At 54.0% G+C, this 17,237-nt stretch overlaps 6 protein-coding genes across 6 annotated transcripts; 3 read left to right on the top strand and 3 right to left on the bottom strand.

Annotated features, from left to right (window-relative positions):
- Positions 1-1,872: 1,872 nt before the first annotated feature.
- Positions 1,873-3,462, top strand: A1O7_03022 (uncharacterized protein; the record flags this gene model as incomplete). Its single annotated transcript, XM_007757048.1, has 1 exon — positions 1,873-3,462. The coding sequence occupies one exon, from the start codon at positions 1,873-1,875 to the stop codon at positions 3,460-3,462; it is 1,590 nt and encodes a 529-aa protein (XP_007755238.1).
- An 845-nt stretch (positions 3,463-4,307) lies between these two features.
- A1O7_03021 (uncharacterized protein) lies at positions 4,308-6,402 on the bottom strand (the record flags this gene model as incomplete). The annotated part of the gene is made up of 6 exons (XM_007757047.1): positions 4,308-4,461; positions 4,544-4,943; positions 5,000-5,096; positions 5,170-5,530; positions 5,614-5,714; positions 5,830-6,402. 6 exons carry the CDS (start codon positions 6,400-6,402, stop codon positions 4,308-4,310), a joined length of 1,686 nt encoding a protein of 561 aa, XP_007755237.1.
- Positions 6,403-7,001: 599 nt separating this feature from the next.
- Positions 7,002-8,341, bottom strand: A1O7_03020 (uncharacterized protein; the record flags this gene model as incomplete). Its single annotated transcript, XM_007757046.1, has 2 exons — positions 7,002-7,939; positions 7,999-8,341. The coding sequence occupies 2 exons, from the start codon at positions 8,339-8,341 to the stop codon at positions 7,002-7,004; spliced, it is 1,281 nt and encodes a 426-aa protein (XP_007755236.1).
- A 761-nt stretch (positions 8,342-9,102) lies between these two features.
- A1O7_03019 (uncharacterized protein) lies at positions 9,103-12,663 on the top strand (the record flags this gene model as incomplete). The annotated part of the gene is made up of 7 exons (XM_007757045.1): positions 9,103-9,211; positions 9,300-9,542; positions 9,602-9,713; positions 9,759-10,087; positions 10,141-10,526; positions 10,591-11,164; positions 11,231-12,663. The coding sequence occupies 7 exons, from the start codon at positions 9,103-9,105 to the stop codon at positions 12,661-12,663; spliced, it is 3,186 nt and encodes a 1,061-aa protein (XP_007755235.1).
- A 969-nt stretch (positions 12,664-13,632) lies between these two features.
- On the bottom strand, positions 13,633-14,838 carry A1O7_03018 (uncharacterized protein; the record flags this gene model as incomplete). Its single annotated transcript, XM_007757044.1, has 1 exon — positions 13,633-14,838. The coding sequence occupies one exon, from the start codon at positions 14,836-14,838 to the stop codon at positions 13,633-13,635; it is 1,206 nt and encodes a 401-aa protein (XP_007755234.1).
- A 1,086-nt stretch (positions 14,839-15,924) lies between these two features.
- On the top strand, positions 15,925-17,094 carry A1O7_03017 (uncharacterized protein; the record flags this gene model as incomplete). The annotated part of the gene is made up of 1 exon (XM_007757043.1): positions 15,925-17,094. The coding sequence occupies one exon, from the start codon at positions 15,925-15,927 to the stop codon at positions 17,092-17,094; it is 1,170 nt and encodes a 389-aa protein (XP_007755233.1).
- Between the last annotated feature and the right edge of the window lie 143 nt (positions 17,095-17,237).

Here is a 17,237-nt window from a genome sequence, read left to right as displayed (position 1 = left end):
AGAAGTGGATACTCCATACTTAGGCGGGTAGATGAAGTAATTGAGGGGTCCGGTGTCCCCTAGAATGTGATCTGATAGGATTTGCCCAAGGGTGATCGTCCCTGATCATCCTAGACATGGTCCAGACTATTCGATTGAGCCGGCCATGCATCGAAAATCTTGATTGTCGCCAGAATAGCATCCCGTCACTCAAACTGGTTCTGTGCATGTCTTGAACCTGCAGGCCTAGTATGGCGTTTGCACCTTTGAGATCGGACGAAGGATTTGCCCCGAACAGGGAGATCGCCCACAAATCCGGTATTGTCGCTTCGAGGCGACTCCGGAAAGGCGATACCGAGTAACGAGGAATTGATCGAAAGGTGTGGGATTTGTATCCGAGACAAGCTGATGTGCGTAGAGGAAGTCTTTGGCTCGAAGACTGCTGGAATTGATTCTCTTTGACCTCGCACACAGCAAATCACGATAGCGAACCCGCTTCGGTGATAAATGTTCCCCCTTTTATGGGTGCGAAGCCCCTTTATTAGAGCCTCTGGCCGTGCCCGTTAGCCTATCATCTAATCTCCTGACAGCGGACTCCAACCTACGTATCGGTTAGCGGAGCCACTAGAAGGCTTGATTGCAGCCATAAGGTTGACGCGTCTCGGAGTAGTGAAACGCGGTTCGGAGAGCTGATAATACCTAGTGGAAGCACTGTGTGATTTTCGTTCATGGATGACTTGTGAAGCGCATGAAGCAGCGCCCTGCTACTCTGGACGATGGGATCCGTCATCAGGTCATGTTGCCCCCACTAATCGCTTAGGCCGATTGAGAGATGATTGACGCGTCCAGATCCGGGGCGCAGCTGCGCAAAGGAACACCTGAAGGCAGAAGGCCAGCTGAACGAGGGAAGAATACGAGGAGGTAATGTCTTGGAGGGGCTGCAAGTGCAAGAGTCGCCGGTAATCGTAGCTATCACAGAGGGACTCGTCAGCTTCTTGCTTCGGTAGCACTCCGTACCATGCTGGGCACGCACTCCGCAGACAGGGAGCGCATGGGTAAGGCTTGCACTGCTTGCACACAAATGATTTGCACCAAAGCATCGGAGCCCCCAGCAATTGCCAGGATGCTTGTCAAAGTTTAGGGAAGGCAAAAATGGGCAGACACGCAGAGTGGGCAAGGGGGGCACGAGTGGGTTTGCTAAGCGCGGCCGTCTAAAATGTCATGTGCATGATGTGTGATGCGCATCTTGGGCCTCGGGCTAGGGCTCGGGCTCAGGCTTGGGCTTAGGCTTGGGCTTAGGCTTGGGCAGGGGGTGCGCGCGCCCGTAACCGTGACCCTTAGCGGCTCCCGCTGCTCCCCATATTCATATTTTGCAGGTGTCCCCTTTTGTTGTCACGTCGCTGCAGTTGCGGTGTGCCTGCAACATTCTTGTAATCATCGTCTTCCAGGTCGATCCTCCTCCTCCCTCTTACCCGCACCTTTAACTGCCTTAATAACATTGTCCCTACATACACAAACGCACTGGCTTGCTGTGTACCAACGCTTCCTTGTTCTGTTCTCGGCCAAACCACCCGTCAGCTCCAGCATTTCTTTGTTGTTTGCCGCGAGCCACAACATACAACCGCAGCCGGCCTTTGTTGTGACCACAGCAACCACCCCAGGGACAACCGCACCCATTACCGGATGCCAATGTCAGTTATTCGAACCCGCCGATTCTAATATCGATATTGTAATTCTCCCCGCTACCGTTGCCAACGGCCGCCAAAGTGGCAACGACTACTCTCACCGCGTCGCCAGTCATGGCAAACTCGTGTGTAATCCCTCCCTATTCCCCATCTGCCAAAACTGACCCCTTCCAGCCTCACGACAGCATGGCGCTCCTTCTGGCATACCATGACCTCTAACGACCGCCACGCCTCGCACGACTCTCCATACCGGACGGGCCAGCATGTCCCCGTCGCACAAAGTCGACACGCTGCCCTAACATCAGTCGCAACCAGTGCTATTGACTCCCAGCAAGACCTCTCCCAGACATACCAAGAGGCGAAGCGACCTTCTGTCTCCTCGTCCCACGTCGCCCATTCCCCCAACAGACCCTACTCTCCGGGCATGCGCTCCTTAAACTCGCCGAAACTTGCTGGCATCGACGAGGTTGTTTCTCCAGGCGAGATTCAAATGCAGAATTTCGCTGATGGCGCTCCTCCTCCACCACCAGTCGCCCACTCGTGGAAAAAAATCGACCGATGGGCCGAGAAGAACTATACTGAACTCTGGGATCAGCTCGGGGAAGGGTGTACACAGAATGATATCAATGAGCTGGAACACGAGCTAAACATGTCCTTGCCGCAAGACGTCCGCGATTCGCTCGCCATTCACGACGGACAAGAGCGCGGTGGTCGACCGACGGGTATCATTTTCGGTTGCATGCTTCTGGACTGTGAAGAAATTGTACAGGAATGGAAGAATTGGCAGGTCGTCAACGAGGAGTACCTGACTGGCGCACGGAGACCGTCCTACAGCTCCAAAGGCCTTAGCAATGGTGCCTCGTCCTCCAATCACGCACAGAACCGCTTCTGGAGACAAGAATTGCTCGATCGCCAGGAGTCCCAACCACCAAACGCGATTCAGAAGGCATATGCACATCCCAGCTGGATTGCGCTGGCCAGGGACTGGGGCGGGAACAACATCGCCATCGATCTAGCGCCAGGCCCCATGGGTCAATGGGGTCAGGTTATCCTGTTTGGCCGTGACTACGACTGCAAGTATGTCGTTGCTCGGTCATGGGCACACTTTCTGGCCACTGTGGCGGATGATCTCAGCACCGAGAAGGTCTTTGTGGATGAGGACACGGGCGAGCTTAAATTGAGGGAATTCAGGACCGAGGCTGTCGAGCCGGCTTATATGGATATTTTGCGTTGGCGAGCAGATCAGAAATATGGCCGCCGAGGACCAAGACGGAGATCTCACCCAGGCGGCATCAACACTAGCACGGTAGCACAAAACGGGCGTCATTCCCCATACGGCAGTCCGGTCATTGGCGAAGATAGAGGCCGGTCTCCTCAACGATTCTCCAGAGGACCGGCTACGGGCAGTCCAAGACACGCGGTCGGCAGTCCTCTAGCGCGTGTTCAGGAAGAGATTGCCCAGCCACAGGCCATTCGACCCGGCGGTGACGTGGTTAGAGACTTCGCCGAAGCCGCTGAGCAGTCTGTCACCGAAGGCAAGAAACGAGCTGCACCAGCACCCATAGATCCAAAGGCAGCACCTTCGAGCAAAGACGACGCAGACAAGCTGGTGGATGTGCCAACACCGGCTTCTTTGAAGGCCGCGGATTTGAAAGACTTCCCCTCGACGCGGCTCACTCGGGTGCTAACGGCAGGCAACAATGAGAGCATGGAAAATACTCCGACAGAGCCAGAACCTGAAGTCAAAGGCCTGGGGGTAAACGGCATTGAGGGGGAGATGAAGACGGTTGCGATATAGTTGTGTCTCTACTTGTGGCTTTGATGCCATGACTGGAGCGCGATACAATGACCCGTTATGGCCTGGATATGGAGTACGTTCTTCGAGGACCAGCAGTTGCATTGCGAGCGGCATAGTTTTACATGCATGGATGGCCGGTTCTCTTCACACAGTTCGATTGTTGTATCGCGGTCGGAAAGCTATTCTCTTCTTGGCAATCTCATGGGCTACGCAGGTGGAGGACTGGACAATTCCTCGCTGATGAGAGGGCTCATTAGCTGCTTTGGACCTCCCGGGTCAGGAGTTGGAAGGGCCCAGTTCAAGAGCAAGCAGCGAAGGCGGGGAGATGCTACATGTATCCTGTAGAATTAGAGCAGCACGCATGCATGCATAGCTAGTCGGCGTATGGCCAGTTGAACCGAGAAATAGAAACAGGCATTTCGACATCGGAATCTCGACACGAGGACTTTCCATTTCCATCTCTGGACCTGAGCGTGGCCCTGACCGTCGCCGCTTTAACTTGAGCTCAAGGTGGAAGTGGAGGTATGAGCACCCGTCACCAGAACCCTCGGGATTCGAGTGACATGGAGTTGGGCCTCCCGACATTGAACGGGCTGGAAGCGGTACCTCCTACACCCCCGCCGGCGGTGATGAAGACAACAAAGATAATGAAGACGTTACCTAGATTGCTATCGCTGTCCCTCTTTCTTAGCTTTTGAAGCGGTTTGTAAAAGTGACTCCCTAGGACCACCTATAGGTGTAGCGACATGGGTAGCTCGCCAACTGCTAGATAGCAACTAAAGGGAGTATAATATGGGAACAAGTCTCTGGAGTTCTTCTTTGTCTCCATCTACTCGGATATGTATCTACCGACTCCATTTACCCTTCTTTCGGATCCGCTCGCCGAAAATGTAAAAGATCCACGGCACGGGCACCATTAGGATGGAGAAGAATCCAAAGATACTCGTGCCCCACGGGATGCCTACACCATTGTAGAGCGGAGCGATCACGAGGGGAAATCTATGGGAGGAAGTTGTCAGTTAATTTCCGTCTCTACAACGCACATACAGGAAAAGGGGAAATGGCAGGGGAAAATGCTTACGCTCCGGCAAAGCACGACCGCAGGAACGTGTTGGCGGCCACCGCGCTCGCCGCGTAGCCACTAAACGTGTCGACCAGGTAGTTAAGCGCCGCTTGGAAGACGGTGAAAAAGCCGAATCCGGTCATGGCAATCCCGATCACGGGCGCGATCCAAGGATATGACGGATCCGCGCTCCAACCTGTGACAAACAAGCCTGCACTGAAAAATACTGATCCGAGCATCATCGGTGGGAGGCGCAGTTCTGGCGCTACCTTCCCTGCCGCTTTGTTGTTGTAGATGATTTGGTTGTAAATGTTAACGACGGCTCCGAGAAAGGATCCCAATAGCAGCGACGAGAATGGGACCGATGCCGGGACAGCTCTCCAGCCGCGGTGTTGCTCGAAGATGAGAGGGATCGCTCCTGTGTACAGAACGTTAGTGAAAGAGAAGAGAACTATAGAGTGTGAGGGAGCGAACCAAGCTGCATATATAGGATGCCGTAGCAAAAGCTCGCGTAGAGCGCCATCAGAAAACAAATTGGCGTTGTCAATAGCTGTATCGGCCGGACTAAGAACTAGATCAGATGCGGTCAACATCGCCCACGGCCCAAGTCGAGTTATCTTTCGAATGGCGTTCGTAGCACCAACCTTACGAGCCAATTCGCCGATTGAAATATCCCATTCTTCGAACTTTGCGTGGAGTGCCCAGTTGCCGCTCTGATGCCGTAGGCGTCGTGCCTTGTATACCAGTAGGCGAGGTGGGTATGATTCGTCGATGAATATGACATCCACGATCAACACAGTGATCTGGAGGATGCCCGAGAAGTACTCTGTCCACCGCCAGCCGAGTTGAGGCTGGGCAACAAGCGCTGCTCCGACGATAGGTCCCAGACCTGGCCCCAGCACCACGGCCATGGCATAAGCGGCCATGGCAATACCTCGTTGCGAAGCCGGGAACAAATCGCTTAAGACCCCACCCGTGTTCGTTACTGGCGCGGACGCGAAAAACCTACAGAGTAGGATTGTAAGTCGAAGGAGGCCCAACAAACGCCATAGGTACGGTGGTACAATGTTCGTGTGGATTTGGCTCACCCCGCGAAAAATCTGGCTATCATCAGCGTCTGGAAGTCACTTGCAGAGCCAGCTGCAAAGTCGAAACAGATAGCGACGAGCATTGGTGGAAGGACAGAGGTCTATTCCGGCAAACTGTCAGCTTCAGTCACCATCTCAGGATCCTAAGTAAGTATCTTCCGGCCTCTCCCACCCACGTGCCGCACGAGGTATCAAGGATACATGTTGGGCATTTACCTTTCGGCCGAATACCTCAGACAACGGCGCCCACAAGAGAGGACCGAGGCCGAACCCGAAAAGGAACAGACTCGTGCCCAACGTCGCGACTTGATTGCTGACGCCGAAGTGTTGCGCCACCTGCTGAGTGCCCGGGCTAAATGCACTGCTGGCCCAGGAGGCCGTCATAGTCGTGGAGCTATACAACGCCGTGGTAATGATCTTTTTCTTCCTCGACCAATTGATGGGCCAATAGGGGTCGTCCGCGCCGTCAAAGTCGACCAGATCTTCCACTGTCGTTTTCTGATGTTCGAGCTCATGTGTGAAATTGCTCGGAACGATTGGAGGTCGACTCCTGACCCGCGCTACCACGGCCTCGAGCCGAGGAATCGTAGAACCACTCGAGGTGGATGTGACGAAGGAAGTAGAGCGATGTGTCCGCACCCTTGACCCGCGGAGACGATGCACTCTCGAAGAGTGGTCATCATCTATCCCCAGGCCGTTTGGTTTGGCGTCTCCATGTTCTGGGTGGGTTGTCGTATAGACCAGAGCATTGTGCCCAGCTGGATTGCTCACAGGAGCTATCGCTGCCATCGGAGTGTCTGAGGAGACAGAATTTGCCAATCGTGGTTCCTCCTCCGACGTCCCCCGTGGTGGGAGGATTGTGTGTTTATCAACATTCCATGGAACACCGCGGTTCAGCTTGTATCGACATCTAGCTCAAAGCTTCTGTTGCACACTCCTTCTTGTGTGTGTTGGACGTCCTGCCGCTAACCGAGCTCTGGCAGAAAGTGCAAGCTGTGGCTCTTGGGCCTCGACCAGCTGTGGGGAGCATAATTATCGTAATTAATTGGCAGGGCCTTAGCGAGTCGAACCTTGGCAATGGCCCAGGTGTCATCAACCGAGAAAATAAGATCTAGCTAGTGCTTCCTAGTAGTGCCAGCGCCACAGTCGACTTGCGAATCGATCCAGTTTGATGACATTCATGTGTGCTAACTAGTGCCAATGCGGCGAGAGTTCCAAGAGACTAAGAGCGCCGAGATACATCAGCCTACTGTGCACAGTACTGTGTAGGAGTCCGTTATGGGATCGAGTGGAAACGTCATGGGTTCAGGCAAATCGCCCCTAACTTCTCTTCGCTCCTCTCCCTCCATCCAAAGGGCACTCGGCGGCTCTCGCTCGATGGCGGATGGCTATGGGGAAGATTCCAAGAAAGTGAGCGCTGCCGCAACCAAAGCATCCCCTCCAGTTTCAAGGGTGGGATGAATTGCCGGCGCAAAGTCTGGGCTGTGGTTGATCGGCACAGTGTCGAGCTTTCCTTGTGCGGCTAGAGAATCCCACAGCTGTTGATCTATACCGCCGAATAGCCAGAAACAGTAGGGTTTTCCAATCGACCCAGCGAGGATACTGAAGTCTTCGCTTGCTAGGCTGCTTTTTGGTGCGACCACAAACTCATGCCCGAAAATCTGCGCAAAAGTTTGTCTGAGTTTCTTTTCAGCATTCTCCGAGTTGACGGTGACTGGAAGGCTCATATGATGTTCGATCTGGGGGCCCTTCTCACAAAACCCTGCTTCGCATTCTGACGTTATTGTTCTCCGAACATGATCGAGAACAGTGTGTCGTACTTGTTCATCGAGTGTTCGAATGTTGACAGTAAAGAACACGCGATCGCTGATCACATTCTCCGCTTCGCCAGCATGGATGGACCCGACGGTGATGACGGCAACTTCGTCAGGAGGTACAACCCGACTGACAATTGTTTGGAGACGGACGACGATATGACTGGCTATCACCACGGGATCAATACAACGATGAGGCATGCTTCCATGTCCGCCTCGGCCAAAGATGGTGACTTTGAGGCTGTCAGAGGAGCTCATAATGGGGCCATTTTTGGATGCAACCACCCCAGCCCGAATCGGGGCCACGTGCTGTCCCAGAACAATGTCAGGAATAGGACAGTTATGCCTCGAACTGTCATATAAGCCATCGTTGACCATTCCTAGGGCGCCATCCCCAGCCTCTTCAGCTGGTTGGAAGAGAAACACGAGTGTCCCAGTCCAAAATTGGCGGGCCCTCAGGAGAGTCTCAGCTGCGATCAGTAAGCAGACAGCGTGAAAGTCATGTCCGCAGGCTGGAAAGAGTCATCAGTCACCTCCTGCTCTGTCTGGACCGAACTGAAATGCTCCCTACCATGCATCACTGGCGTTTCTTTTCCATCGCTGCCGATTTGCCTTCGCAGACTGGCGTATTCGAGGCCCGTTCGCTCTGCGACCGGCAATGCATCGATATCTGCTCGGAGCAGGACCGTTTTTCCGGTTCCATTTCGCAGGATCGCAATCAACCCGTGGCCTCCGATCCCTGCCCGAATCTCAAAATCGGCGCTCAAGCCCCGGAGATGCTGAATAATTAATGAGGCTGTTTCGGACTCGCAGTGAGACAGCTCGGGGTTTGCATGAATCTTCTTGTAAACAGCTTCGTAGGCAGTCAAATTGGGTCGACACTCTCGGATGACCGCGGCTTTAGTGGAAGACATGTCGCTGCACGTTTGGGTTTGACAGATAGATTCCCAGATGCTGCGAATGTGAACAGGAACAATCTTTAAGCATCGATTGTCATCTTTTTGAGAGATTCTGGCAACTGAAACCGACCCGGCTGGGCAACCTGCTTACCTTCAGCTGTCGAGCTGAACAATAACTCAAAAGCCACAGTGAGAAACTTTGAGCAAGGGGGAATGAGAACATGCCAGCTAGAGGTCGAGACGACGGCAATCCCTCGAATCCTATTGGAAGTGGGTGGATGGAACTCTCCACGGAGTAGAAAGCGACAGGCAAATCGGGTTCGTTGACGAGCGAGCCACCCCTTGCAGCATGTGGAAGCGGCCCAATGCAGCTGAGATCGGAAGCATCCCGTCGACGATCTGATCTTGTGTTGTCGAGTCAAGTTCTCCAGCGGCCATGCGATAGCCCATTTGGTGCTTTGCTAGTACCAATGTGAGCACCCAGCCTACCTACTCCCCTCAGCCCAAGCGAGGTCCGCCACCCACCCACAATGTTGTTGCTGCCCTTCTCCCAAACTCTGCCGGCTACTGCCCAAAGGTAGATACCACACCACTCAGAGTCGTGGGAGATATGAGCGACTCTTGAGTGTTCCCTCGGCCCGAACAGGCCCAGAAAAGACGTACAGGCTGATGTATAAATCTATCAACATGCCCACTTATGGGGCTCCATGCACGAGACCCTTTTCGTGCAAATCTGGGTTATCAAGGCCATACCGGTGCACATCTGACTGACCAATATGACGGAACCTATCCCGTCCCCCAGAGGATATCCTATTATTGGCAATGCTCTCGATATTGACGCGGAATTTCCTATGACGAGCCTCTCTAACCTGGCTAATAGATATGGTTAGTACAGTTGCAATGTTTTCTGGGGGGAAGGCCCTCGGCGGGGTGGAGACATGTCTCTGGAACTAGACTCACAATGACAATCTAGGAGAGATATTCAAGCTTACCCTGGGCGGGCACGAAAGAGTCTTTATCTGCCGGCGGGAGCTTTTCAACGAGCTGATGGACGAAAAACGATTTGAGAAAGCCGTCACCGGTGCTCTTTTACACATTCGGAGCGCTGTCCATGACGGCCTATTCACTGCCTTTCCGGGGGAGCACAATTGGGGCGTGGCGCATCGAGCATTAATGCCGGCGTTTGGGCCTATATCCATTCGTGACATGTATGATGGTGGGTGTCTCCATGCTTCCCGACACAACTGTCGTGGTGCACTGACTCTTGGTCTCCAGAGATGTACGACATTGCCACCCAGCTGGTGCTGAAATGGTCTCGCTATGGTCCAGAGCATGATATCAAGGTTACGGATGACTTTACACGGTTGACCCTGGACTCCATTGCTTTGTAAGTGAGTTCATTTGTCCTCGGATATTCGACTGAACAAGAAAGGTGTGCGATGGGGACTAGATTCAACTCCTTTTACACCGAAGAGATGCATCCATTTGTCAATGCAATGGTCGCGGTGTTGATTGGTGCCGGCGAGCGTGCACGACGACCACCACTCCCTAGCTACTTCTTCCAAGCCGCAGACAAGAAATTTCAGGACAGCGTGGACCTGATGCTCAAAATCGCGACCGATCTCGTCAGACATCGTCGCGAGAATCCCTCTGACAAGAAAGATCTCCTGAACGCCATACTGTACAACAAAGATCCTCAGACAGGCGAGAATCTGAGCAACGAGAGTATCGCTTACAACATGATCACGTTTCTCATTGCAGGTAAAACCTCCATTCCCCGCGACTGGGACGGATATGCTCAGTTAACTTGGCAGGCCATGAGACCACCTCGGGGCTTCTTTCCTTTGTATTCTATGAGCTTCTGAAGAACCCGGAAGCTTACCAACAAGCCCAAAAGGAGGTCGACACAGTGATTGGGGACGATGCAGTTACAGTACAACACCTCTCCCAACTGGAATACCTCAACGCCGTCTTGAGAGAAACGTTGAGGCTTCACCCGCCTGCACCAGCATTCACGGTCCGGTCCAAACAGGATGAAGTGATCGGGGGAAAGTACCACGTCACAAAGGATACGGCGCTTGTCTGTTTCTTGATGGCTATCCACAAGGATCCTGCGGTGTATGGTGAAGACGCCGAGCAGTTCTGCCCAGAGAGAATGCTCAATGAGGCGTTCAACAAACTCCCTCCCAACGCGTGGAAAGTACGTGATGATGCCTTGTGCCCCTGGAACCTCATGACGACGGACTAACTAACATTGAAAACAGCCATTTGGGAATGGCTCGCGCGCATGCATTGGCCGACCATTTGCGTGGCAGGAGGCCCTGTTGGCTCTGGCCATGTTGCTTCAGAACTTCGACTTCAGCATGTCGGATCCCACTTATCAGCTCGTGCTTCAATCTACATTGACTGTCAAGCCCAAAGGGTTTTTTATGCGCGCCAAAGCTCGGCGACCCGACATTGAGACCAGATTGTTCGGACGGTCGATCCCCAGAGATACGGGTAAGCATCAGCCACCGCCAGCGCCGGCAAGCGGAAATTCGGATCAAACAGACTCGAAATTACCAATACTCTCAATATTTTACGGGTCCAACACTGGGACCTGTGAGGCCATGGCGAACTCTTTGGCGTCCTCTGCCGCTTCCCACGGCTTCCAGGCCAAAGTTGAAATCTTGAATAAAGCGGTGGATGCGTTGCCCAAGAAAGGCCCTGTGGTGATCATTACCTCAAGCTACGAAGGACAGCCACCGGACAATGCGGTGCACTTTGTCTCTTGGCTGGAAGGGTTACATGGCACAGGAGCCAGCGGAGTCAAATATGCCGTATTTGGATGTGGAAATCGTAAGTGCGCCAGAAGAAGAAGAAGAAGAAGAAGCTCGGTGATGGTGGTGTGCTGACGTTTTGAAGGTGACTGGCAACACACTTACCACAGGATCCCTAAGCTTGTGGATTCCACCCTTTCCGAAAGAGGCGCTGAGCGTTTGACGGCCAGAGGAGCTGGCGACGCAAACGATGCTGCGTTGTTCGACACGTATGATACATGGAAAGATGAGCAGTTGTGGCCTGCTGTTGCCAAAGCTTTCCAGGTCGCAGCAAAGGGTGTGGAAGACCCACGATCCTCGGGACTCGATATTCAGATATCTGCTGACAGCAGAGCGTCTTTCCTTCGGCAGGATCTCAAACAAGGTCTGGTGCTCGCGACAAGACTCTTGACCGCGCCAAACGGGCCTGAGAAGCGACACCTCGAGATTCAGTTGCCTTCAGGAATGTCGTACAGGGCTGGAGACTACCTGGCAGTCCTCCCCTTCAATCCGACAAGAAATGTGCGGAGGTGCCTTGCAAGATTCGGTCTTCCTTGGGATGCCATGATCACCATCAACCCCGGTACTCACACCGCGCTCCCTCCGGGGAGACCTCTGCCGCTTTTTGAAGTCCTGTCGGCTCTCGTCGAACTGTCACAGCCAGCGACATCGAAGCAATTGAAGCAGGTGGCCGCAACAATCGCAGAACCTGCCGCGAGGGAAAGCTTGGAAAGGCTCGCGAGCGACGCCTTCAAGCAAGAGATCCTGGACCAGAACAAGTCCCTTCTCGACATCCTGGAGAGATATCCCAGCGCCCAATTCTCGCTCGGACAATTTCTGGAGGCGCTCCCATTGATGCGAATCCGCCAGTACAGTATTTCGTCCTCCCCTCTGGAAGACCCATCCAAGTGTACAATCACCTACTCGGTTCTCGATGCTCCGACAAGGGGTGGAGACCCGGACAAGGGCCGTTTCTTGGGCGTCTGCAGCAATTACCTCCGATCGCGCGCACCGGGCGACTGGATCCACGTTGCGGTGCGCCCGAGTCATGCAGGGTTCCATCTCCCGCTCGATGACACTACTCCGGTGCTGATGGTTTGCGCCGGTACGGGCCTGGCGCCCTTCAGAGCGTTTGTCCAAGAGCGCGCACTCAAGATCAAGTCTGGGAAAGAAGTTGGCCCTGCACTGCTATTTTACGGCTGCGGATTGCCCGATGGGGACGAGCTCTACAAGAGCGAATTTGCCGAGTGGGAAGCGCAGGGCGCGGTGAAAGTGCGCCACGCCTATTCACGAGCACCGGAGCGGAGCTTCGGTTGTCGCCATGTTCAGGACAGGATATGGCACGACAGAAGCGAGGCAAAGGGGCTCTTCATGCGGAATGCACGGATCTACATGTGTGGCGCTGGCGCCGTGGGGAACGAAGTTAACAAAGTCATGGCCAAGATCTTCATGGACGCCAAGGGGGTCTCGCAGGAGTCGGCCGAAGCATGGGTTAACGGCTTGAAAGGTGTTCGGTACTGGGCTGACGTGTTTGCTTGAGAGAGAGGGAGAGAGAGGGGGAGAGATGTCGGACAGGCTTTTGGTTCTCTACACTTGTGCACAACATTTTGTTCTCGTGCTCTCGAGGCATTCAGGTAACGGGTTTGCGGCTTGGGCAGAGATGGGACTTCCGTATTCTGGCAGACTCAGACTCGATCCCTTTTTCTGAGCGGCAATCCTACACAAGATGATGAAGGCACTTATTTTGGTTGCCCTGAGGAGAGAGAGGTTAGAGGGGGGCGGGGGGATGGTAAAGAATTTCGGCAACACATACCTCGTCCATCACAACAATCGATGCCGTCGGAGATGCCGCGCTTAGGATGAAAGTGACGGAACTCTAGAGCGCCTTTTAACAAAGCCAGAGCTATTTAATAGAGGAAACTAAGCCGAAGAGGCTAACCAGCCTCGTTGGCAAGGCTGACGAGACCAACGGTCACGTGACGTGCTCAGCGCTGCTCAGTGTCGCTCAGCGGGGATCAGCCTCACTCAGGCTAAGCAGGACTAAGCACGACTGAGCGGACTGAGCAAGACTAATAGCACGAGGCAACCTTCGGGTATATATATAAGGACTCACGTCTACCTCTATAGTAGGCTGTAGTTAAGTTCGTTAATACTCTAACCCCTACCTTTAGGCTCACGAGTGTTGTTCCACTGTCACGCCGTTACAAGTAACCGCGTACCCTTCCCTTCGAGAAGACATACAGTTGTTACTCCCCACAAGTAAACCTGTGGACCGCAGATCACCTTACGTGGAGCGATTTATAACAGGTTAGCCAGGCAGCGCTAAGGCTGTATGGAGCTATACCCCCTATTGTACGATACCGTATTGTTTATATAGGCCTTCGTAACTATATAGTTAGGCCTCTGCCCAGACCCCTCTGAAATTCATCATGTCCTCTAATTGAGTCACACGGGCGTCGAGATTCCGGTCGTGAAACAGAGAAGACACCATCGAGCATTCTTCCGTCTCTATGAGCCATCGTCGCCATCCAGAACGATGCAGAAATTATTCCTCCCCCCTCCCGGGTTGATCTCCTTCTTCTTGAACACCGTCTGGCCGCCCTTCCTCACCCACTCATCCCTCGCTGCCGACCCATCATAGCGCCACAGACTATAATGCAGCTTTCGCGTCGTCTTGGCCCGCACGAGGCAATAGCCCAGGGAACTGAGCATCGCCGCGAGCTGCTCCGAGGTCAAGTACCGACTATTCTCCAGACACGGGGCCGGGAGGACGAGGAACAAACAGGGTAACAGCCTGATCTCTGTAATCTGCTCGTCGTGCTCGTCATGCTCGTCATGCTCGTCGTGTTCATCATGGGGCGCAAGAGGGAGAGACGTTGGCGGCGAAGAATGGTTTCGCGATCGCCTGAAGAACAGCGTCGTCCGCTTTAACATTTCGCCCCTCGCTTTTGCATCGGGGACGTAGTTGAGCACCAAAGATAGAGAGAGGACGTCGTATCCTGCGTCTCCTGCGTCTGCTGCGTGATCATCTGCGCTCGAACAGGTCGCGGGCAGATCCAGGTCCATGAAATCGACCTCCTCGATTCCTGGACCGGAGCTGCGCAGATCGATCCTCCTCACGGCGGTGACCTCGAGGATGTTGAGCGCGTTGTCCGTGCTGAGGGCCCCGACTTCGAGGATGCGAAGGAGGGCGACAGCATGAGCATTGGGGTCGGCATTGGCGTTATCGGGCCTATGTACGCGCTGGCCTCTGGCTCGAATCGCTTCCCTCCGCGCCGACACCTCCGCCTCGAGCCAACGGACAAGTTGTCTGCTGGAATCGCCTCCGCGGTCTCGGCTCTGGCCTGTCCGGCTGGCGAGCTGGTACGCCTTGAGGCCGCCTTGGGCTGCGAGCTGGGCTTCGAGGGCCTGGATCTGGAGGGTGTCGCCCTGGGCGCGGGCGGTGGCTAGACGCTTTTGCAGGAGGTGGTGCGTGTTGATGAGGGTGCGGGTGTGTTTTGATGAGAGCGTTGGCCGGGCACTGGATTTGGCTTTGGTGGTGGTCGCTTTGAGTGTGTCTTTGGTTGTGCGCCTTGAAATGTCAATGTTTGATGTTGGCGAAGGGAACAGTAGTGGAGGCCGGCCTGATCTGAGGGATCGGGGTTTCGACTTTAACCGCCTGGTAGGTTTGGATTTTGATTTCGCGGTGCTTGTAGGTTGTTGTACTCGTGCCATTACGGACTAGGTTATTCAGTATCGGGTGCCACGATCCGAGTGATCGAGGACGAAAAGTCCCAACCAGACGGAAAACTGTGTTGGTGGCGCGAGAAACAGATCCAGTCTTTACGCCGTTGCCAAACCACGCATTACATGGTCCGGAGATGCATCCTCCGCACTGAAATATTCCGGTTCGTAACCAATAGGCACTTCCACCTAGAACATGAATTGTGGTGTTTTGGATTTCTCGCTGACTCATTCGTGCGTGCTGCCTACACAGTACACGGTATTGGACTATCAATAATTAACGCACATTTTGTCCTCTACAAGAAGGCCGTTCATCGCCCAGTACAAACTTGCTCCATCTATCTCGACAGTCTCAATGATGGGTTGCGTGTCGATGACTTCCCGCACCAGAAGTTTCTTGCCGTGAAGCACGCCACGCCTCAAGTGCTCGTACTCGACAATGTGTTTCGGATCTTTAGATGTTGTCACGGTAGCCAGAGCTGGTACAGGGTGCAGCGATGAAGTAAGGCAAGGCATTCGTAGTATTGCTGCGACTTGCGCATCTACCGACGACCCGAAGCAAGCGAGAACAGATTTCGTCAAGCTCAAACATCATACGCATCTACTTCGCCAAACACTGAGCAGCTTGTGGAATGTTGATATTCTCGTTTTCGTTCTCATTCTCATCCACCACAAGCTACGCTTCTTAAAGTCCTCGACCTAGTCCTCAGAGTCTGTACACATTATTGATCCTCGAACCGGGGTAGGTATCGGCGCACATGTACGGAATCCATCGTTGCTGAACTACCCATGCCGTAGCATAAGCGGCATTGTCAGCATGGAGTTAGCACAAGCCTTGATAATAGCGCTGCTGATGAACGTCATGAAAGGGGAAGTACTCGAACGTGAGGTCCCAGGTTGGCTCAGAGTCACGTGGAAAGCATGGCAGTCACGTGCTTGGCCTCGTTCTCTCTGACATTTGACGCCACTTGAACTTGCACCTACCCAGCACTCACTCCTACCTCCACCAGCTCTGCAACAAACCTACCACTTCAACTTTCGATCTGACCCTTTCCTCCCCTACCTCACACCGCAATCATGCCGCGCGCCGAGGTAGGATCGACCAAGTACATCGCCAACCAGATGAAGGCCAAAGGCCTCCAGCGGTTGCGATGGTACTGTCAAGCATGCCAGCGCCAAATGCGCGACGAGAACGGCTTCAAATGCCACGTCGCGTCCGAATCGCATGTTCGACAAATGCAGCTCATCGGCGAAGACCCCCGCAAAGCGATCCGCGACTTCTCCAACCAATTTCTCAAGGACTTCATCCAACTACTGCGGACGGGCCACGGTGAGAAAAAGGTCAACGTCAACCACTTCTACCAAGAGTACATCTCGAACAAGGAACACATCCACATGAACGCCACCAGGTGGAACAGTCTGACCGAGTTTGCCAAGTATCTAGGCAGGGAAGGCATATGCCGGGTGGATGAGGACGAGAAGAACGAAGCCCGCGGCGGCGCGAGCGCCCTGATGATTAGCTGGATCGACAATAGCCCCGAAGCGCTGCGGCGGCAGGAAGCCATACGGAAAAAGGAGAGACAAGACAGGGGTGACGAGGAGCGCGAGCAGCGGATGATCCAGGAACAGATCCGCAGAGCCAAGGGGCAGAGTCGGGCTGAAGATGAAGATGACGCGGAGGACGACATGCCCCCCAACGACGAAGCACAGATTGAAGGCGAAAGCCACGGCATCAAGCGAAAACATGGAGAGAAGATCGTCCTCAACTTTGGAGCGAAAAAGGTGACCCCTGGAGTCGGCCCGGCTGCGTCGCCAACGCCCCCTCTCTCGGACAAAGGTGATGATTCGCCTTCTGAGAAGGACAAGGAGCAGCAAAAAGGCGAAGATACAGCACCTTCACCAACTCGAGCCTCATCAGCCAGCACACCTCCCGACACCACAGACACTGCTACTCCGTCAACACAACCTCCGTCGGGAGCGAAACAAGTACAACCATCCATATCAGTGTCCTTCGGCCCCACGACAAGCAAGCCCAAGAACGTCTTCGCCGCAGCGTCCAAGAAGAACAATCCTCTGAATGGCGCGAAGAAACAGCCCGTCCCGCCATCCGCGCAAAGACCCATGAGCGAGGCCGAGCGCATCATGAAGGAAGAGCTCGAGCGCAAACGACAGCGCGAAACGAATGGGAATGGCTTGAAGGGCGGAAATGGGAACGGGAACGTCTTCAAGAAGCAGCGCGTTTCGTAGGATAGCCGCGTGGCATGGCTTGGGCGTGATGATTATGAATGTACGATTACTTATACGACATCATATGATAATGTGTGAAAGCAAAGTACAGTAATGAGCGAAAGAGCTGACGGACATCTACCTACCTACCTACCTAACTACCT

The sequence above is a fragment of the Cladophialophora yegresii genome (assembly GCF_000585515.1).
Source record: "Cladophialophora yegresii CBS 114405 chromosome Unknown aczIN-supercont1.2, whole genome shotgun sequence".
Classification (NCBI taxonomy): domain Eukaryota; kingdom Fungi; phylum Ascomycota; class Eurotiomycetes; order Chaetothyriales; family Herpotrichiellaceae; genus Cladophialophora; species Cladophialophora yegresii.
The sequence above is the reverse complement of the archived record's forward strand: the minus strand, read 5'-3'. Positions and strand labels throughout refer to the sequence as shown.